The following is a 21,751-nucleotide window of genomic DNA, read 5'->3' as shown; positions in this document are numbered from 1 at the left end:
ACCGCCCCCCTCCCTTCATGGGCGCCCCCTGACCAATGCACGCCCACACAACCCCACTCACCCACGCTCCCTCCCTCCCTCCCTCCCTCCCAACTCTCCTCACTGCCGCTTGTTTTCTCCAGCCTGCATGCAGGGCAAAACACACGCTTACTCCTTCCACGCCAAGCCTAGTCCAAAGGAGCTAAGAACCCTCGGCCACTGAAGACAGAGAGCCGGAGCAGCGAGAGATCGACACAGAGGAAAAACAGAGAGAATCTGACCAAAGCTAATGGTCCTGCCTCTGTTCTAGCTGGAGGAGACCTTCCTGTGGATTTATCAATGACTTCTTTGTTTGGTTTGTTGCAGAGTACCCCCTCTTTCACTCCCCTGGACTCAACCTCCAACCTGCAGCAGTAGTAAGTCCATGCTTCTTCTTAAATGTCTACTTGGTTTAACTTTTGCTTCCTTTCTTTTAGAATGTAGATGATAATTTTGGGTTTGTTGTGAGAATAAACATCAGTGAGCAGATGTCTCCACTCTACACAGCTCTCCCGCCTACAGCAGGAGGACTCCTGCTTCCTGAGGAGATCCTGTTAATAAGGCAAAAAGCTACCAGAACAGTGTGTCCTGTGTTGGCGCCTCTAGGGGGGTCAGTGGTTGTAGTACAGACACACTGCTGCTATGTGGTGATTTATTTAAAGACAGCAACCTGGATGTCACTGGGATAGAGGGAAGTCACCCAGCTGCTGCATAACTCAAAAACCGTTATCTCTTTCTGAATGGGTGTGTGTGTGTGTGTGTGTGTGTGTGTACAGAAATATGACCAGTAGCCACTTTATAAATAATTCCACTTAAGACAAAGACCCTAGGCTTAACAAGCTGTCTTTCACTTTTGTTTTCACCTGATGCCATCAACATTTTCTATTTCAGTTTGTCTGTATTTCTGTAGTACATTTTAAGGAATTTTGAATTGAGCCAAAACTCTTCACACTACAGTCTAAGGAAAATAACTCTACTAAGAACTTCCCATCTGTTTGACTCATCATGTCACCATAGCCAAATGCTTTATAACAGATTCTTTGTGCACTTTTTTTTGACCAGCTGATTTGTAGTGGGTTTAGTAGGGATATGGCTCCCTCCATATGTCCCTCTCAGTTGGTCATAAACTGACTTCCTTCAGAGGAACCTGAATGAGCAGCAGGATGTGTTTTTACTGAGTCTGTTTGAAATTGGAGACAGTTTAGATGGCTGACACTATTTGTGAAATGCAAAGACCATATGTGACTGTGTTGTGTTTGTAAATGACTTCATCTGTTGGATGCCAGAAATCCTGAATCAGCTTCTGGACAATGTTTGAGATATTCTAAAAGTCTAAAATCTATTTGTCAGGCTAACGTAGACAGCTAATTGTATAGCTAAGCTTAAACTAATGGACACCTATTACTTGTCTACTTCTAAGCTACTACTTCTGTGTCCTAGCTCCTGTAACACTTGCTCTTACGTATATTGACTCAGGTTTAGTCATTGTTGATAAACAGTACCAGTTGCCCTGGTCCAATATATTCCTTCAAACAAACGGGTTACTTGTTCTAACTAATGATCTGTAATCAACAGAGAATGCAGTGTGAAATCAGCTCCATCGTGGTTCTCTGTAGTCAGGGGTGGATTTTACATGTAAATTAGAGAAAACTCCTCTTGTTATAGAAGAAAACAAAACAGCACACATCATATTTTTCTGTCTGTCGATGTTTACGTTTGTTTCTGAAATCTTATTAAATTCAAACTTAGCCACGCTGCAGATGATAAACACGTTTGAGAGGATTTATTGTTCTATCTGTGTCGGTTTAATGACCATGTTTATCTGTACTCTGTACTGTAGAGTGAATAACACATGAGAGTTATACAGGTGCATGGCAGGCGTCGATGTGCCATGTGGGAATGTTTGGAGAATATTAATAGAATTCAGACTCACTGGCCTCACAGCAATGTCAAAAAATGTGTGAAAGCCAGTTGCCTCTTTCAACATCATCCCTCAAATTCTGCAACATCTTTTACAAGTTTGTTTTTTTCCCCTGACTATTTTGTCTCCCTGTGGTCTGTGTAGACAGGAATTACCTGGAGATATTTCAAATTAGAACCACATGACAGCCCATTACCCAATTTTAAATATATGCCTCTGTTTATCGTAAAAATGTAACACGACGCGGCCAAATTAATTCAACTGTGTTTAATTAGCTGTCCGTGTTTCTTTTACCACCGTCTAGCTCCTCAAGCAAGTCTGGACACAACGAGGTGGAGACGGACCAGGGATCATCCACGAGTGAGCCCACGGCTCCAGAATGCGACCGTCATGTTTACAAGAGTGTCCTAGAGGGCGGCGACATTCCCTTACAAGGTCTAAGGGCCCTAAACAAGCGCCATGGCAGTTCTTCTTCCTCTTCTAAAGGTAGGATAGTTGACCCTATAAATATGTGGCTCCCATAACAGGTGTGTGTACTGTATGTGTTTGTGTGTTTGGATGTTTAAAGTACACTGAGGCATTAAAAACCTGTCCTGCTGTGACATAAGAAGTGGATTATAGACTAGGTGTCAGACAGGGGCTAATGTGTTTTCTTTTTACATTTAGTATAACAATGCAACCTTTTTTTTTAACCCAGACCTCACAGTACTGACCAATCACCTTGCAACCTTCATCCCTGCTACACCCTTTGATTTATTATTGATGCCATGGATGTTTTGATCAAACGTGTGCTGGCCATCTGCTTTGGAAAACTCATGGAGGGAGGGAGCTTGTCTTGCTAAGTCGATGGAAGCTAACCTTGGGGTTTTTTCCCCCCTCTTGCTCCAGTTGTGAGCCGCCAGTCTCTAGGCAGGCTTAGGGCAGGTCTCCAGAGCGTTTCAGCACCCGCGAGTGGAGGGCCGGGACAGGGAGGGATGAGAAGAGACAGGCGAGATAAAAACTCATGCTCTGCTCTTCACAGCCCACACACTCAGGGGTGAGATAAATAGGAGGGACAGAGAGGGTGGGCTGGCATGAGGAAGTCAGCTGTCAGTGTGGGGTCAAGGCTGGAATGCCTGCAGTAATGTCAGGGAGAGAAATTCTGGAGGAGAGTGTGAGTCAATGCATGTTATTAATGCATTACATCTGGACAAACAAGGTAAATGTCACCTGAGAATCTGTAATTAGTTAGTTTAATTTGTATACAATGGTTTACAAGTTTTAAGATGTTCCTGTTTTCACCCACAGAATTAAACTATCCGTGATTTGCTGGAGGAGAGTGTGAGTCAATGCATGTTATTAATGCATTACATCTGGACAAACAAGGTAAATGTCACCTGAGAATCTGTAATTAGTTAGTTTAATTTGTATACAATGGTTTACAAGTTTTAAGATGTTCCTGTTTTCACCCACAGAATTAAACTATCCGTGATTTTTGATAACACATTAACATGTTTTTTTTAAGTTAACTTTAAGAAAAAATATTACTACACACTAATAATTTGCTATGTACTGTATTTTACTATCTATTTCTACTTAGTATGTCCCCCATTCATTTTAGCCTAGTCTGAGAAACTAGGCTAGGTTAGCCTAGAAATGGAGCTTCCAAACCTCCATGAATGTATATTTCCCCTTACATTCTCCTGACATTTGTTTTATTTGTGAAATATGACAATATATATATATATGGTTGTGTCTCTCAGACCGACTTACCCGGCATATTTAGCATATCCAGTATTATGATAATGTATAAATAACTATAAATATATATAAATATAAAATTAAATATACTAACGCTCATTTTAATCAGTTGAAAATGTAGACAAATGTATTAAATGGATTAGGCGGCTTACACAACTGACTGTCATGCTCCTTTGGAGGCCTCTTGCCATGGGCTGCTCCTCATTTATTAGAGTTTTACGGTTACACAAGACTTATCTGTCGAAAGGCGCACACAAAGGACCAAGTGCTGGAAACCTTTACACTTCGTCTTGTATTTTTCTCTTAAGTAACTAAGGGAAATGGTTTAAATCTTTAGAGAGCCAATTCTCCTTTCTAGGCTTTTATTAGCCTTAAAAGGCTACAATGTGGGAAAAAAAATCTGGTTCACCTCCTCAGCGTGTGTTTTCCTGGCAGATCTGAATGTGACAGATGGCTCATTCATGCTACGCAAGTGTTACACAGCATGTGAAAGTCATTTCCTGGTTCCATCTGCAACACTGTCACAAGCATGCTGTAGCCAGGACTTGACTGAAGCCAGGATCTGAATTTCCCAACGATTTCACTGGTCAGTTGGAGTCAGGACACTTTATTTATTTATTTAAAACTCTGTGGGATTGAAGAGCAGAGATTTTTACAGTTTATCACGGCATTTTCTTTTTTGCAGCCATCTTGCAGAAACATATATTTGACAAGAAAATGAAACTAAATACAACTACTTTTGATTAGCTGCATTTTCTTTCCCTCTGGTTTGACATTATTGCAGGCAGCAGGGAAAAGAAATCCCAAAGAAAGCCAAGCATCACATCACATTCCATGGCATTAAGCTGTTTTACAACTTTAATTTCATTCATTATGTTGCCATTTACTTACAATGCAGGCATCTGTCTGTACAATTCCCCTTGTTCCATTGTTACTTGATGCTTAGTGCATCAAGTCTGCTTCCTCTTGATGGAATCTGTTTACTTTAGAAATGTCCCTGAGTCTGTTTTGTATGTGTGTGTTTGAAGCTGTGACCATTGTAATCTAATATGTTGTTTATTCTGTTGTCCTGCATGCTTGCCAGTGGATTATAAAGGTGGGAATGGCTATATAATTTCCCCTTGCTCCTCTGTAAATAGTCGAACAGTTCTTGCCAGTAATGCAATAGGTAACCAGTGTACGAATAAGAAGCCTCTCTCTGCTGCCAAGGCCTGCATACCTCAAATTCTCCCTTCTAAGTTCAAGCCCAAGCTGCTGCCACCCAGTGGTGACAGTGAGGAGAGCAGGACTAGAACTGTCAAACACCCTAAGGCCCACAGCTGTGAAGATCTGTACACAGGGCCATGTGACAAGGACTTTGCCGCAGTGGATGATAAGGATGGTGGTCAGTGTTCTGACTCCAAGCACAGTTTTGGCAGTGAGTGTTTTGACAGCATCAGGAATGCTTCTCCCACACTTAAAAGGAGCGCATCGGAGTTTTCCAGCCTCTACCGGAACATGCATCACATCCAGCGGCCCAGTTCAGTTGGCTGCAGCCCTCACGGCAGCGTCCGAAGCCTGGCCTCTCTGTTTGAGAAGTCAAAGGTGGCTGGGGGTGAGAGGTCAGAGGCAGATGACGGTGGTTACATTCCACGGGATACTGTGTCATCACGGGTCAGCGAGTTTGAAGTGATCATACAGCGTTCTACCCCAGCTCCCAGCAGGTCCTCTTCTCTGCCTACCCTTAACTCAAGTCACAACCATAGCCCGTCCCACAACTTTATGACGTCTGCAGTGTCAGCCGAGTCCCTCCTGGTAGCTGACACCAACCAGACAAATACCTCTTTCCCAGTGGTGGCAGATGACAAGATCTGTGAGGAGGAGGAGACTTTGTCTGTCAACAGTTTAAGAGAAGAGGAGGTTGTGTCCTCTTTAGAAAATGGACACAACATCAGGACAGAGTCCCCCTCTAACACTGAGGTCGAGGAGATCTTAAGTAAAAGCTCCTCTGAACCCCTGAATCAACGTGTCAGTGCATCAAAGAGTCCTGTTCAACTACATGCTGTGCCCCCTCCACAACAAAATCACTTTCACAACCACCACCACCTGCACCACCACCTGCACCACCACCTGAATCATCAGCTTCTCCTCAAGCCCAGCAAATGCAAAGGCTCCTGTCCAGCCTCCTACACCCGCTTCACCACCATCCTCAGGCATGAGAGGCAGCAGGCTTCGATACAGCAGGAGAGGCCTTCAACTCCAGAGAAGAGAACCACTCTTCCTGGAAACCTCTTCCTCATGGGCCCTGCCCCCTTCAGACCAAGGAAGAACACACAGACAAAGAGAACTCCATTAGCCACCAGAGTGACAGCAGTTCCCCATCAGCCCAACAATGTGTCCCCTGAGCCCAGGCCTCTGATCCCTCAGCGTCTGTCTTCTTTGGAGGTCCTGGGGAGGCTGAGTAACGGGGACGAAGGCAGCGGTGACCACCTCAGTAATGGGCAGAGCTTGGACGCCAACGGGAACCTCCTGCAGCCGTTGGCACTTTACCTCAGAGGTGGCTATGCTCATCCCCTCACCACTGTCACCCTCTCTTTCACTCATTGATCTCGACTCTTTCTTCACCTTGTGTCCCTTTACTACACAAAGTGATGCCGCCACCCTCCATCTGTCTGTGTGGTGTGTTTACAAAGTGACAGAGAAGCCTGCGTCTCATTCTCAGTGTGTTCTATGGTGCTCCTCCATTTCACTGTCCAGCAGTATGGTCCCAAGAAGCATGCCAACAGTGTAGGAAATACAGGCAGTGTTTGGTAAAGTACTGTGTATGTATCATCCTGTGACATCATCTTTGAGTTGTGTGCAAACGTGCTGAAGTTTGCCTGAGCATTGGGTACACAAGAATGGTTACATACTCTCATGACTACAGAGATAAATTATGTTTTACATTTTCTAATATGATATAAATGTACAGTTAGTGGGAAATCAGCATGTTATAAATAATTTTACCTGTTGTAGATTCTAGGATTTATTTTTTTTTATTTCTCCATGTTATAAATAATTTTACCTGTTGTAAATTCTAGGATTTTTTTTTTATTATTTCTCTTTCTTTAAGTCGGTCAGTTCTAAGAGCACAAGAGGCAGAGATTAAACCTTAATACTTATATGACTAGTGTAGAAGATAAACACAGTTAATGGGTGAACATTAATGGATGCTGGTTAAATTAGTAGTGAAAGCATGATGTCATTATAGTCACCAATATACAGCAGTAGTTTTTGGGCTTTCCTTCCTGCTTTTTTTTTCTCATGAACACACATTTATTCATTCTGTGTTCGTTCCTATGTGCATGCAGGATATGTTCCGCTTTGTTGAAGTGTGCTTGTGTGTCTTCGGTTTTGTTTTTGCAGGAATTGTTGTGTTTCCTTTAAAGCATGCGTTGTTGTTTCATTGTAACTGTATTTTATTTTATATTTATCCGAAACAAGGATGACAAGTCTAATCTAAAATCTTCATTTTATTATTGAAATATGATTGTTGTGAGACGTGGTAAGACCTTGGGCTGGCAAAGAAAGTGCATCCCATAATGACTTCCCCTTGTTTCTGTTTCAGACTCATCCCCAGCTCATGGGGAAAACCAGGAAGAAGTGCTGCGGAGACGACATGGTGACAAAGAGGTACAGTACTTTTATCAATAATGAAAGAAAACTTCGATGCTAGTGCACATCTGCACACACTTCATGACAGAAACCTTACATTTAGGGACAAATTAATATCCTTACATAAGCCTATAGGAATATACCCTATAGAAATGTATAATTACAGTTTCTAATATTAACTGACTGGCACTATTAACTATATACTATAAACTATTGCATTTTGGTTTTCTTCTTTATAGAAAATCTTGGAGGAGCAGCGGCGTCTGAAAAGGGAACAGGAAGAAGCTGACACAGCGTCCAGAAGACACACAGGCATTGTCCCCACGCACCATCAGTTTATCACCAACGAGCGTTTCGGTGACCTGCTCAACATCACAGATAACACAGAGAAGAGGAAATCCGGTGTAGAGGTACTGAGCTGCACTGTATCTGGGGCCTTCGTTAGCAGAACAGAGACGACAGATGCTCCGTCAGTTTGTTTGTGACTCAGGCTGGAGGGGAGGTGAAGGGCTTGTCAGCAGGATTCTTGTGGACACAGATGGTTTCCTAACCCCCGTGTCAAAACATTCAGAGGGTAGAGGGAGAATATATCATGAGTCACTGTGTTTATCACAGTTATATGACTTTACTTTCATACTGCTAATCTGCTAGAAATACATTTTCAACCAGGGCAGGTCTTATCTAAATTCTGGATTGTTGGGGCTGTCTGCTGACCCAACCATGGGTCTCCTCTAAGAATACTATTAATGTCACTATATTATATTATGAGTGATTTCTATTTCTTCTTCGCAGAGAACTCCCGCCATGGCTCGGTTTGACTTCAGAGCAGAAAGTCTAAAGTAAGTGAGAAGAGTCAAAACATCCACTGATTTTACCCTGGTTTTTTTTCTACATACCAGTAGGTAGATGTCAGTAAAACAACTCCTGTCTTTTTAAGCTGTAGGTGTGGTTGCTAATGAAATGGTGCCAGACTATCTTACAGCCACACAATCAAAGGAAATGACTGTTTGGAATTGTAGAGCAACAGTGAAAGATTTACAGTGACTTCTACCAGAATGTGAACTTTTCTCTCAAAACAAATGAATGTAGTGACACTAGTTTTCATACTTCATACTTAACTTACAAATATTCAACTTTAAATGAGAATCTCATGTCTTTCCAGAGAATTACCGTTTCAAAAGGGGGACATTGTTTACATCATTCGACAGGTGGATCAAAACTGGTATGAAGGAGAGCATCATGGGAGAGTTGGTATTTTCCCCCGAAGTTATGTTGAGGTGAGTGTCAGTATATTGACTTTAATAAAAACATTACTACACACTAATAATTCTCTTTTTTTTATATAGAAGATAAATAAATAATGCAGTGATCACTAACTATTTTTCGGAGGGACAATTTTTTTCTGGACAGACACCATGGGAGCCAGAATGAAATAAAAATCAAATGTTGGTCCAACATTAATATTTAATGTTTATTTTGTAACCCAGACGTTGGCTGGATTGTACGGTCTGGTAGGTCAGATTCGACCCGCAGGCCACGAGTGAGTAATCACTGTAATAATGAGTAGAGGAAAGTTGTTAGACATTTGTGATTTTATTTCTCACTCTGATGGTTTTAGAAGTAACTCATTAAATAGAAGGAAAAACATGAAACATTATAATCACCGCATGTGATTATTAGTTGAGTCATCAGTGTTCATAGACGCACACGCCTGCAAACAGGATCCTTTAGTATGGTTTCAAGGTGCACTACCACTTTCTTTTTTCTTAGTAATTTTCATAGAAATTTACAAAATTGCTGTCGTGTTGCATTAAAGAAATGCAACATGGAATTAAGGATAGACTTAAAGAAGAGAAAATCACTCTCATCGTTAAATAGATATTTGCAGCACAACACTCCTGGACTTGTTTCATAGATTGGTTTCCTCCGTCTTTGTTTATTCAGTGTTGTTGTCTTCTTGTGCAGCTGCTTCCCCCCACGGAAAAAGCCCAGCCAAAGAAATGTGCCCCCGTTCAAGTCCTGGAATATGGAGAAGCTGTTGCTCGCTTCAATTTCAATGGAGACACAGTGGTAGAAATGTCTTTCAAAAAAGTGAGTCATGAGAATCAGAGTTGAAGTAAAAATGTGCACCGCACACAGCAGCTTCAGGCTGCAGTTATTGTCTTTGTGATCTGAACACAGGGAGAGAGGATTACGCTTATTCGCAGAGTGGACGAAAACTGGTATGAAGGAAAAATCTCAGGCACCAACCGCCAGGGCATCTTTCCCGTCACCTATGTAGACGTACATAGAAAACCCCGTGTCAAGAACGCCACAGAATACAGTGACCCTCCTGTCAGCCACTCACCACAGCGCAGCACCAACGCATCTCCTCAGGTGAGGACTCGGAGCCAAATCATTATTAATGTGTTTTCTAAAACGCTGCTCCTCGACCGATCCTGACCCTCCTACATTCACTGTGTCTTTGGGATTTTACACCAGAAGTCATTCAATACATTATAGTACTGTGACCTACTATGTCTATTACTTTACATCATCCTAAGGTCTAGTATTGTTCAGGAAAATCCAGATATTTTTGTATTTTTGTTTGTTTGCTTTACATTTGTTTCCTCTCATTTTCTCTCTTTTTCATTTTTCCTTCCTTGGCCTCCGTCTACCTTCCTCCTGTTACTCTGAAAAGCTGAATCGTAATCGCCTGACCACCTCTCCTCTTCCCCTCCCTCGGTCCCCTCGCCGCTCTGTGTCCCCCGAGGTCCATGCTATCTCCTCTGAATGGATCTCCCTGACTGTGGGAGGAGGGAGCCCTCCAGCTGCCCCCACCCCTCCACTGCCACCCCTGCCCACTGTGTCCTACCGCTGCGGCGAGTACCTGCCGCCACCATTCTCTGTCAGCCCCGTGCCTCCCATAACTGGCAGTCCTTATTGCGTTTCCCCTTCGGCCTCCCCTTCAGCCTCACCACTTCCCCCACCTTACCCACCCCGGCCCAACTCAACCACACCTTTCCTCACCTTCACCCCGCCTCAGGGGGACAACTTCCTGCTCTTTCCTTCCTCCCCACACCTGTCACGCAGCATGAGTCCCTGCAGCGGGCCAGTGCTGGAGGGTTGGCTGAAGGGGGAGAAGGAGGTGGCAGAGGGGGACAGCACAGAGAGAAACAGGGGCCGCAGAGCCCTGGGCAGCAGGCAGAATAGTCCTGCAGAGGTATCTACTGCATGGTGTGCAGTGTTACATTTCAGGCTCACTTCAAGTCATGTGGTTTGGGCCTCGGTTTGATTCCCAGAATTTAATGAATCACTAAAAGAAGGACTAACAAGCAGGAAGAGTTTTTAAGGCCTGTCGCTGGTTTAGAAAAGTCACAAGATAAACCTAGTCACACTGCTGTAGGCCGCAGGTGTGCATGTCGCAGTGTGTCATTCACTAACACTCCAACTATTTACAGTGTGTCCGTGTTTATATTGTCCAGTGTCAGATGTCCTCACTGTAAAATGCTATAAGTGGAACTCTGCTGTCTCCAAAGTTTACTAGTGAGCCCGAGTTCCTTTGTCCTCACGGAGTTCAGCATATGGCTGCATGTTGTTGTTGTTATCCTATGTGGAGGTGTCATAACACAGATGCCACCGCTGACAGTTCGTTCTGGACAGTAACATTTTTAGCTTTCACGTGTTGGCTTGTGTTTCAAAGATGCATTAAAGATTAACATTCCGACCACAAGAAGTCACAGTCTGTCTCTGAACTATGACGGCCATTCACAGCCGCTGGATACGGGGTCCAGTCCCCAGAAAGAATTGTTTTGTCTTAAGCTCACACTTATCTGAGGTCTTTTGTGTTGCAGTTTGTAAAAAATGAAGCTGACCATCATGGACGCAGCTCCAGGAGCCCAGTGATGTTGTACGACCTCCAGGATAATAACAATGTCAACTCATTTGCGGTAAGGCATTGAAAACTAAGTGTTGTTGGATGTTTTATAGAATATTTATGACATGATGTTATTATCTCTTTATCTACTTTATAACATTAACCTCAACAATTCAAACTCACATCATCTATAACTCCTGCTGTGGCCTGTGTAATGACACGTCACGGTAAATACCAGGACATTTCTTACATTGAGTCTGAATAGTCAGTGACATTTTGGGCAAATACAATTAGTTCCTGCGTGTACTTGTATGTCTGTGATGTCATTTCAAACATAAACAAGTCAACGCCTGTTATTTTTACACTGGCATCATCTCGTCTGAATCCAACTCTACCACTTTTTGTGGAAGAGGATGAACTGCGCTAATGCAAATTTGAGAAAAAAACAAAGTCCAGACAAAGTAGGAAGAGCAGTGTAAAAAATAAATCAAACTACTTAAGGTGTATAAATAAGAAATTCTAAAAACGAACATACCAGACTTACACCCACCTTGGGCCAATTATAAAGGGAATTCTAAACATTCTGTGTTTTATTGATTTTTGCATGGCCTTGTCCTTAACTATGAGTCCAGGGAGCCTGGCCACATGAGATCACATCTGTAGAGAAATACTAATGACTCATCGCTAGGGAGAGGAGGTTTTTTTTTTTTTTTTTCCGCCGAGGGTTCTCATAAAACTAGTGAGGTCATTAAGTTGGCAAAACTTGCCTTCATCACCTCAGGGCTGTGCTTTCCCTCCCACTCATCATGCTCCTCTCAGACAGGCTGCTGGCTCCAGCTACATTTGATCCCACTAGAAATAAGAGTGACATTGATTTTCTCCTCCAACGTCACACAAGGAATAAAATAACATTATTGCCCAGAATGTCAGACTACACCTTTTATCTTGAAAACTGCATATGTGTAATTAATCTTTCTTTGATATAAGTTCACTAATCTTTTCATCATTTTTCCTGTCTACATGCTCTCACTCTGCTGTTTTGCTGGTTTTTTTGTGGCTCCTCCCGGCCTCTACCATCTTCTCCTCTTTGCTAATTCTTCCTGGCTTTTAACGGAACACCTCCTTTTCCTACTTATTATTCACTGGATGACCCTCCTTGTCTTACCCTTCGTCCATCCTCTAACTCCTCACCTTCTTGCCTAACTTCACCGTGGCCTGTTGTGGGACCTGAACTTCTCTGACACCTTCACCACTACTAGGAGGCAGTGTGTAATGAGATTTTGAATATAGCTGAGACCTCGGTGAGGTACTGCAGCACCCTGTCCCCCTACCCTCGTGACTCTATCCACAGACTGCACCCCCACCCCAGTAAACAATCTCTCATCATTTCCCAGCAACCCCAGTCCCACAGCAGCAGCCCAGAGCCAGGTCGTGTCAGTTGTGGAATGTGAGTAAGACCTTATTTTTTTGGGTAGGTTTTGTTTTTAGAGGTTCTGCATGTTGACCAGTTTATCTTCATGCCCTGCTCCAGTTTCCAGGCTTTGTACAGTTATGTGCCACAGAACGACGATGAGCTGGAGCTGCGGGAGGGAGATCTCGTCAGTGTCATGGAGAAATGCGATGACGGCTGGTTTGTTGGTATGTGCCTCGGGACAGATTCTTCAGTCGTGCAGTCACACACACCCACTGTCACATCAATCCACATAGAGTTTCTGCAGAGAGGCAGCAAACTGCTGTACGCGTGCAATGTGCTCCTGGAGAAGTAGAGTCATCTTCACTCTGTCACATATAGAGTGTCTTTAGGAATGACAGCAGATGAGTGAGAGCATGTGAAGCACTTTTACCGTGTTCCATATATAATTACAGTAATCTGCAAAAGTCTCGACCCACTCACGATGTTTAGGTTTAAAACAAAAAAAAAGTGACGTAATCTGAACAGACCTTTTCAATTGTCAAACACTAAGATATATAATAACCAACAATGTTTTAAAGTACTTTACTGAATTATTTATTATATGTTTTCAGGTCGTTTTCACTTGAAATCACTTTTTTTACCAAAGAAAATTCCCCAAATCAGTTGCTACTCGACTTGGCACTAACATTGTTCCATAACTTGTTCTGTGGCAGTTGCAGTTAGTTTAGAGTCTGATCATCAGTCCTGTTATACATGATTTCAACAATGTCCATCCAATTTTTTTAAGTCTTGAAATGCAGCCAATGGTTGTCAAGTACTCGGGTGTTTAACTGATGGTTCTTATCTGTTATTGATGGCTGTTTTCCGAGCTTCAGCCTCTTTCAATCTCAAAACAAGCTTTGCATTTCACTCTATATTTAAGTCTTAATTTCTACAATTATCAAGGTCATTTTAAACTAACATTTAAGATTTTGTTTCACATTCAACTTTCTAAACACCTATGTTCTCATTTTCTCTTTCTCCAGGTACGTCAAAGAGGACTAAACAGTTTGGGACTTTCCCTGGGAATTACGTGAAGGAGGTGAAACTGTAAAGATCTCCAATCTGACAGTCACACACGGCTGCCTGTCGATCTTAGGAAGTCATTACTATCACGCATGGCTGTGGGTTAGCATAGTCTTTTTTAGCCAACCAAGTCAGTACTGTCAGATGGGTCTCGACCTGAGGTATGTCCAACTGTAGGAGGTGAAGACAGAGACAGCACACTGCCCAAACCTCAGAATTTGTTGTCACATATTTTACACACATTCAAATCTATGTATGGAAATCCTCTGTGGAAAACAAAACACTAGCTTTTAGTGCACAGATGCATACTTTCTTGTCCTTCTTATTCTAAAATTCACTACGTGTTTACATACAGTAGCACCTCAGTTTAGAGGCCGGCAGCAGAGCAGAGAGAAGAGCTTTTTATCTGAACTGGACTTTTTTTTAGAAGAGAAAATGTATTTTTGTGAAATGTGGAGTTGGAACTGTTTTTCATCAGCTACCTTTCAGAATGCAGAGGCTATAGGAGGAGCCATAGGTTGTAGACATCCTGGTTTGCCTGTCCCTTTAAAGAAGACAATTTTAGATAATCATCTGATACAGTATGTCGTAGCTTTGGTTCCCTTGTAAAAATGGCTTCACCACCGTTATGTAAATATGTGGCTTGTTTTGTTCAGAATATTACTTCACTTTTTCTCTCAGTCAAACACAAACACTCAACCTGTGGGTGGCGTCATAATGGTCTGTCAGTGGTGTATAACTGTGTCTGTATTTATCCAATGAATGGCCATTTAATTCTCCTTTTTTAAACTTTTCTGTACAAGTGAAAGTGAACTGCGTTTGCTGACGTTTGAAAGGTAGCTGCTGACGGACAGCTGGCTCCGACTCAACCACAGAACAGGCGTGGTAGCACTTAACTTCCTGTTGGTTTCACATGAAGAGTGATGCTATCTGCTGAAATAACAGCAAGAGGTCGAAAAGCTTTTAATGCTTTAAAATAAAAGCCAACAAGGTGTATTTAAAATAATCATACTGATTTGTGGGTGTATTGTTGGGATCTATTAACCTTGTCCTCACTGATGAGAGTGTATGTTTTAGCCATGTAAATGTGTACAGAGAAACTCAAAGAGGCCTTTCAGACATGGCTACATATTTTCATACGTCATGACTTAATATGGTTAGCGGTGATGATGAATGATTTGTAGAGTCAGCGTTAGGTCAGCATGCCCTGCACCAAGTGATGACAAATCCGTATTGGAGCATGAGACGCTATCAGCTTACAGCTCTGCCTTTGCATTCAGCTTGTAGAAAAGAGAAGACGGTCAGACGTAAACACGCTGCTCTTTGAGTTGTAACTTTTTCACCTCTGTATGTTAGTACGTCTTCTGCATGCACAGGTATTTCATTTCCTATTTTAATTCACCAATGATGCAGTGTGAAAATCAGTCCAAACCACAGGGGTCATGCAGTGATCAGAGAGTGGGTCGTAGTGATTGTAGTCGCCTGGTCACAAGGCAGCGGCAGGATGTAGCTGCTGCTGCAGAGAAGTGTTATCAGATGAGTCGAGTTGATGCCAGTGTGATCAGCTGAAAAAGTCAAGTCACAGTCCACACACATTTCCAGTCAAACAGTGCCAGACTTTGAGTGATGTTCTCAAACATAGTTACAAAATCTGTCACCAAACCCAAACAATGATGATTGCAAACTTGTTTTGCAGTTGAATGTACAAAGAGTAAAATCAATCTCTAACATGTTAAACGTGGTGACATACAGTAGACAGGGACTTAACCCTGTGTCTGTGGCTCTGCTGCTGAGATATAATATATATATATATATATATATATATATATATATATATATATATATAATATCATCAGTTACTAAACTCAACTCACGCATTTGAAAAAGTCAACCAACAGAAGTCAACTTGGACCAGGTCTAAGTCAGTAGATCTATGTCAGTAAACATTTTCAAAAATGTTATCGTCTCAATCGACGAAGTTCTGTGCCTTCTTCAAAAGAACATGACGTCACATTTTACAAATTATTTTACTGAATTTTACTATTCTGTATTGACATGCGGTAATAAAGATACGATTGTGAAGTAAAACTTGAAAGTGTAGTTCCATGCAGTTCCCTATGCAGTGAGGGGAGGGAGAGACTCACGCTGTGTTCTTATAGCTCCTGTGTTCTCTGCCTAATACTACCTTAAATTACCTCACTAATTTAATGAGGGGAAACATGCTAATTAAACTCTCTTACTCACAGTGTTCTCAACGCGTTTAAATGATTAGTTTGTCTGGAAATGTTCAGTTTTTTTCCTAAAACTGCACATGAGGTTTTTTGTATTTTAATATCATTTTCTCCTAAAGTGGTTTTAATTTATAGAATCAACATCATGATTCATTGAAGAAGGCCTCAGACAAGTGAATGAAATGATAGACTCTGGAGAATCTTCACTGACATTATGAATTGAGTCAGTGGTAGACGTTTTCTCCCATGGAGAGCTCCACTCTACTTCCAGGGTTACACTTTAGCACCATGGTATGTTTTCTTTTAGTTGAGTGGATTCAACATCTGCACTGGCACATTGTTTCAGCAAAATTAAAACAAAATACACAGGGATGAAAGTTTGTTTTCGTGCGTCTGGAGAGATTTCCTTTCACCACTAAGGGTTCTTCGTTTCTTATTCTGTCACCCTCCACTCTTCACGGCTCTATTGTTGAACCACATTCTACAGTTATTCTACATATTTATTACAAATTCTTCCGTCACAAAGAAAGCAATCGTTCCATGCTCTCATCACTACTGTTCACAGACTGTGCTCCATAAAACACCCTAGAGTGTATGAATGTAAGGTCAAATGAAGGTGGCGCTGACTGTGAACACATGAGCTGTTGAAATTAAAATCAAGTCTGGGTTTATACAGTGAAGAATCGCAGCACGGCACAAGAAGGATTGTAAATATGTAAGATAAAAAACAAAGAAAACTGCGAGCGGTCTGAGCGTTAGACTGAGCTCCCAACTACTTGCAGTGGTTTATTTACCTGAAGGATTTTTTTCACAGAGTGGAGCATTAATGAGCACAGGAAGTTTGACTCATATGAACATTACGCTGCCATTTGTGTGGATGAAGATGATGATGATGCCTTATGTTAAATGAAAGAATTGTGCCTCATTTTCAACCTTTTTTGTTTTTTGAGGAGGGACATGGAAAGTGGGGAAGGTGAATGGGGAGGGGCGTGGACACTGAAGTGTATCCATGACATATTTAATGTAACCATGGTTTTACCATAAGTCCTTGTCTGTGTGACAGGAGCACATTTGAAGAACTTTTGTCTGTTACTATGTAAGAGTGACGCAACATGCTTCAGCTGATGTTTGAATAATCATGACAATGGTCTAGAGACACACAACCTGTAACAGGTTTGGTTTGTTTGCTTCAATTTGCAGTGCTGTTTTATTGACATGATTAAAATAAAGATCCTATACACTGCTGTGACTTTGGTATTATGCAATATTTAATAAACCAGTTAGAACTTCGGTCGTCTTATCTGTTTTCATTTTAAGAAAGAACTGTGTGAGAGTTTTTATCACTGTACCAACCAGCATGTGAGGATTTGCCCTCCACTTGGGTTTTCACTAATTACCACTTGTCATTAATTATCTATTCTATTTTATTTTTCTTTTAAAAAAAAGACAAAAAACAGTCACAATTGATGTTGAAAAGTCTGCTGTTACAGATTTGGCAGTCACTACCAAATATTCCTTTTCTTTTGAACAGATCTCACGTATCATAAAGGCCTCACTTTAAAGACACCTTCTGAGGGACCTCACTGGTATGTGTGAGGGCCTGTTGTGAGAACATGTAAACTCCACAAGAAAGAACGTGTCTGGTTCCGTCTGGCTGCCTGCTGCCAGGAGCTATTTCTCTCTACTTTGAGCATAGATCCTTTGGCAGGAATTCAAGGTCTGGGAGAGGCACATTCCTGGGATTTAGCTCTACCATAAATGGTAAGCTTGCATATAATACAATGACGTACAGGCAGGCCCACATCCCTAAAACAAACAGTGGAGTTCACCGAGAGGAGGCAAAAACAAAGAGGCATCACTCTGCTCTCTGTTCAAATGACGTTACATAAAAAGTGTTATATTACAAGAAACTTACATTTTATGACATAACCCTTTATGTAGAGAATAGAGATTTTAGAGGATACCTTAAGTTTTTATGGTGTATAAAAAAAGCTGTTTAAAACATTCAAGAGCAACACCTTTGTAAATTCAGACATATGGAGAATAGACTTAAATATAATACAATAAATAAATAAATGTGTTAGAAGTGGCTCACAGAAACCTGATCTAGTTATGTAGATTGAAGAAAATCATGATTCGCTGATTTGATGTGTAGTATTAAACAGACCTATTTTAGTGAGTAATAGCTTCATTTAGAAATATTAACTCAAACTGGGAAATTTTTTCCACAGAGTCAATTGCTACATTTTACTGGAGCTTTTGCTGTGATTAAATTAATTTTGGTATACAGTGTGAGATATATGGTTTCACATAGAAGACTAACCATTTTTAATTTGTGATGAACCTTTATCAACTTGTTTGCTTAATCACGTGTTTGGCTGCATTTCTTAAAGTGAGAGCCATCCTATAATGTTTGATGTATGGGTTGAACCAACCTATTTTAGGTGAAGGACAAGTTAATCTAACCATATTAAATGATTAAAGACAAAGGATCATTTCATAATAATGACACCTTTAGAGGTTTGGAGGGTCCCCAGAAGAAAAAAAGTTTGGGAAACACTAGGCTATGGTGTTCAGTCAGGCAATTGGTTGGCCATACCTCAGCTTTCATGGGGGTCCTTAGGTGAGCAAAGGTGATACTCAGGAGACTGAACAGTGTTGGATTGCAGGTAACGCATTTAAAGTAAAGCTTGTAATTGCTTAATGGCGCAATATATTTAAAACATCTGGTAAAACTATCATGTGGCGTTTTAATTCATTTTAAATGCCCTTTTCTTTAACAAATTGTTAAATTCAAAATACTTCCTTGATGACCGCGTGACCAGCAGTGTGTTCTGAGTACATGTTGTGGAGTGATACATCTGTACTAACACGATCTTTGCTTTCGTCACTCTCTGCCTCTCCCTCTCTCCCTCTCCCTCTCTGTCTCTCTCTCTCGTGTTATCAGTGAGGAAACTTCTTAGACCTCCTCGTCCAACAGTAATCTGACGTCCTCCTCTTTCCTGGTCCAAACTTGCGGAACTGCTGTTGTGTAGCTGTGGGTGTGAGACAGCAGCTGTGAACACGCGTTCACATTCAGCCACAAGGAAGAGTGCAGAGGAATTCAACACTGTATTTATCGGCAGCATGTCTCCAGTGAAGGTGGTGATGCAGGGTGGAGGACCTTGGGGTTTTAGGCTTGTCGGTGGAAAGGACTTCGAGCAACCTCTGGCTGTTTCCCGGGTGAGTCGGTTATGTCCAGTGTTCGCAGTTGGGAAAACACACACCTGAGCTGCGGCTGTGCTCACCTCAGCCCACTTTAGTTTGACGTCAGTTGTAATTATCTCCCGTTAGTTTCACTGAAGCTAATGTTAGCTCGTCGGTTTCTTGTCATGTTATCTGACATTAGGAAATGTTCCACTGGGAAACATCATAAAAGAAAGGCTTCGTTATGCCAAAGAGCGCAACCATTAACACTTGATCAGAAGTAGGTCAAACACACGTTGAATAAAAAACACTTATTATTATTACATGTATTTTTAGATTATAACGGTAATAATTAATTAGCACTCGAGTAGTGATTGCAGCATAATTGACTAATCGGTGAAGACTGTGTGAAGTTTAAAATTATGTTGGCTTAACTAAAAACGTTCATGACATTTTATATTGAGTCACCAAGATAAAGGAAAAAGTAAGTAAAGTAAGGTTTATTCAATACAAAGGTAGCGTTGTGGTACTCAAGTCCAGCATCAGTGACAAAGACGGCACTGATGATGATGATGGTGGTGGTGATGGAGACTCAGACATGAATGTCTGTATGTGTAACTCAGAACCCACATGTATTATTTAGGGTCTTTGACTCAGTGTTGAAACCTGACTTTGGTTGAGACTCAGGTCAAGTCAACAACTTGACTTGAACTTCCTTAAAGTGACTTCTTACTAAAACTGAGTCAAACTGGACTCACTCCCACTCATCATTCACTTTTCTTCTTTGACTACAACTCTGAAGTAAAATTCCAAGAGGTCTGCCTCACAATTTCGTGGGCATGCTATTTGTTGCTTGTTTAATGGTTTAAACTGTGTCATTTGTTTTGTTTTTTTCCAGAAATTCTTTTGTCACAAATGTTTAGATGAAAAACAAAAGCTGTTATGGTTGCATCCGTGTTTATTTATTTTTTCCAGTCTTTGGGCTTTAGTATATTGCTATTCTTTAAACCATACCTTTAATACCTCCTCATTTTTATGCTACCATTATTTGAGTACAGTTCACTGTTAGCGCTACCATAAAGGTAAGATTATAGGCTGATATAACTGACAGTTTCAATGTATCATTACAATGACCATAAATTATCAAAAACAAAATGCTCTTATTCATAAATCTAACCGGATTCTCACGTCTCATGACACAACCTTTATCCAACATGTACATTTAGGTCTGACCAGTCTCAGTGCAGGTTTATAGCTTTGCTATAAAAAAAGTGATAAAATGAGATCAAATAGTAGCTGTGTTTTTGAATATGTAATTACAGTTATTTTTAATAGAAATGTCTTTTAACAATTTCTCAAATTTAGCTGTTAAAACTGTTTTTTTCCTCCTTAATTAAATTAATTAAAAAGTTGTAAACTAATGGCATTAATCTGTAATGTACACCTGTTTGGTTTTGAAACAAATAATATACGTATATAAACAGTATACTTTTATGCTACACGGTTCAGGTTAAGAATATTTTTGTAATATTTGGCATGGGCTGGAGAAGCATCAACACTCAAAATGATGACATCATCATCATCATCGATATCTTCTGTTAACTGACCCAGATTCAACTTTCAACACGGGTAAGAGGAGGGAGCAGCTGCTGTGTTACTGGACATAGTTAATAATATAGACCCAGACAGCATAAAGTTAGGATCAAAGGAACATGTCAGTGATTTAACCCAATGACAAAGAATCTACAGCTTTCCAAGATGAATCTGCCTGGACTTCATCACCAGTCTTCATCTCCAGAGTCATAAATACATTCAAATCCCAAATCAGCACAGCAATATGTTCTACATCAAGACATTTCTTTTTAAAGGTTGATTTAGTGCTTAGTGGTAATTCTGCGCCGTAACAGCGCAGCATTTGTCCCATATCAAATATGAACTCAGCTTTTCATTTATGACATCAGTCATAAATGTGAATATGACTCCCTAGTGTGCATGTATTGGTACACTGCTGTGTCTGTTGTAAATGTTGTGGCAGTGGAGCAGCCACTCTGCCGTTTTTCAGAGTCTGTCTGTCTGTGTTTATCTGTGACAGAGGCAGCGCTCAGCCGATCAAACTGACCAACATCAGCTTCTGGCTGTGCATGTGGCCTTGAAACGATTTTGAGGCATTAGTCGCAGTACTTTGTACTGCAACAAGAAGCCCTAATCCAGTAGACAGAATGATAGATTTCACAACAAAATGTTTTAGTTTCACCTAAGCACCTCAAACTTGAAATGCCATCCGAAGGCCCCACATGTGTTTGAGGCTTCTGACCTCTTTCAGGTCAGACTTCAGGCTTGTGTCAGTAATATGGTTTGTTTGGACTGTTTTTTGTTTTTTTGTTTTAAAACAAATGAACCCGGGGCATTAAAAATTGTCTTTTTATTATCTCATGTTTTTTCAGGTCACCCCTGGCTCTAAGGCAGCTCAGGCCAACCTGTGTATCGGAGACATTTTCCTGGCCATCGATGGAGAATCCACAGAGAACATGACTCACATGGACGCTCAGAACAAGATCAAGGGCTGCGGAGATGAGTTGGTTCTCTCCATAGACAGGTACGTAGCAACATGTCGCGAAGCGATGTGTGTCGCCGCAGGCAGAGAAAACAGCCAGTAATCGGAGACGGCTAACCGACAATCAAGGTGT

The 21,751-nt window shown here is 41.3% G+C and overlaps 2 protein-coding genes across 13 annotated transcripts in view; both read left to right on the top strand.

The window, feature by feature from the left end:
- The window catches only part of sorbs1 (sorbin and SH3 domain containing 1), a 42,357-nt gene extending 28,338 nt beyond the window's left edge, over window positions 1–14,019 (top strand). For 7 of the 11 annotated variants that reach the window (XM_025060801.1, XM_025060797.1, XM_025060796.1 and 4 more), the window contains 12 exons: window positions 2,244–2,425; window positions 7,266–7,330; window positions 7,552–7,722; window positions 8,105–8,151; window positions 8,475–8,589; window positions 9,278–9,403; window positions 9,494–9,688; window positions 9,993–10,514; window positions 11,146–11,241; window positions 12,428–12,615; window positions 12,700–12,806; window positions 13,608–14,019. In XM_025060801.1, the coding sequence (XP_024916569.1) occupies window positions 2,244–2,425; window positions 7,266–7,330; window positions 7,552–7,722; window positions 8,105–8,151; window positions 8,475–8,589; window positions 9,278–9,403; window positions 9,494–9,688; window positions 9,993–10,514; window positions 11,146–11,241; window positions 12,428–12,615; window positions 12,700–12,806; window positions 13,608–13,675 (1,882 nt within the window). In that variant the 3' untranslated portion in view covers window positions 13,676–14,019. Of the gene's footprint in view, window positions 1–345; window positions 396–2,243; window positions 2,426–4,763; window positions 6,216–7,265; window positions 7,331–7,551; window positions 7,723–8,104; window positions 8,152–8,474; window positions 8,590–9,277; window positions 9,404–9,493; window positions 9,689–9,992; window positions 10,515–11,145; window positions 11,242–12,427; window positions 12,616–12,699; window positions 12,807–13,607 lie in introns of all 11 variants that reach the window. The other 4 variants (XM_025060798.1, XM_025060804.1, XM_017037361.2 and 1 more) reach the window with 3 other exon arrangements.
- A 4,510-nt stretch (window positions 14,020–18,529) lies between these two features.
- pdlim1 (PDZ and LIM domain 1 (elfin)) overlaps window positions 18,530–21,751 on the top strand; it is an 8,968-nt gene continuing 5,746 nt past the window's right edge. The window contains exons 1-3 of one of the 2 annotated variants that reach the window (XM_008322127.3): window positions 18,530–18,547; window positions 18,826–19,100; window positions 21,509–21,660. In XM_008322127.3, the coding sequence (XP_008320349.1) occupies window positions 19,005–19,100; window positions 21,509–21,660 (248 nt within the window). In that variant the 5' untranslated portion in view covers window positions 18,530–18,547; window positions 18,826–19,004. Of the gene's footprint in view, window positions 18,548–18,798; window positions 19,101–21,508; window positions 21,661–21,751 lie in introns of those variants that run through there. The other variant, XM_008322125.3, reaches the window with a different exon arrangement.

Source organism: Cynoglossus semilaevis, chromosome 12, assembly GCF_000523025.1.
Source record: "Cynoglossus semilaevis isolate Cse_v1.0 chromosome 12, Cse_v1.0, whole genome shotgun sequence".
NCBI lineage: Eukaryota > Metazoa > Chordata > Actinopteri > Pleuronectiformes > Cynoglossidae > Cynoglossus > Cynoglossus semilaevis.
The sequence above is the reverse complement of the archived record's forward strand: the minus strand, read 5'-3'. Positions and strand labels throughout refer to the sequence as shown.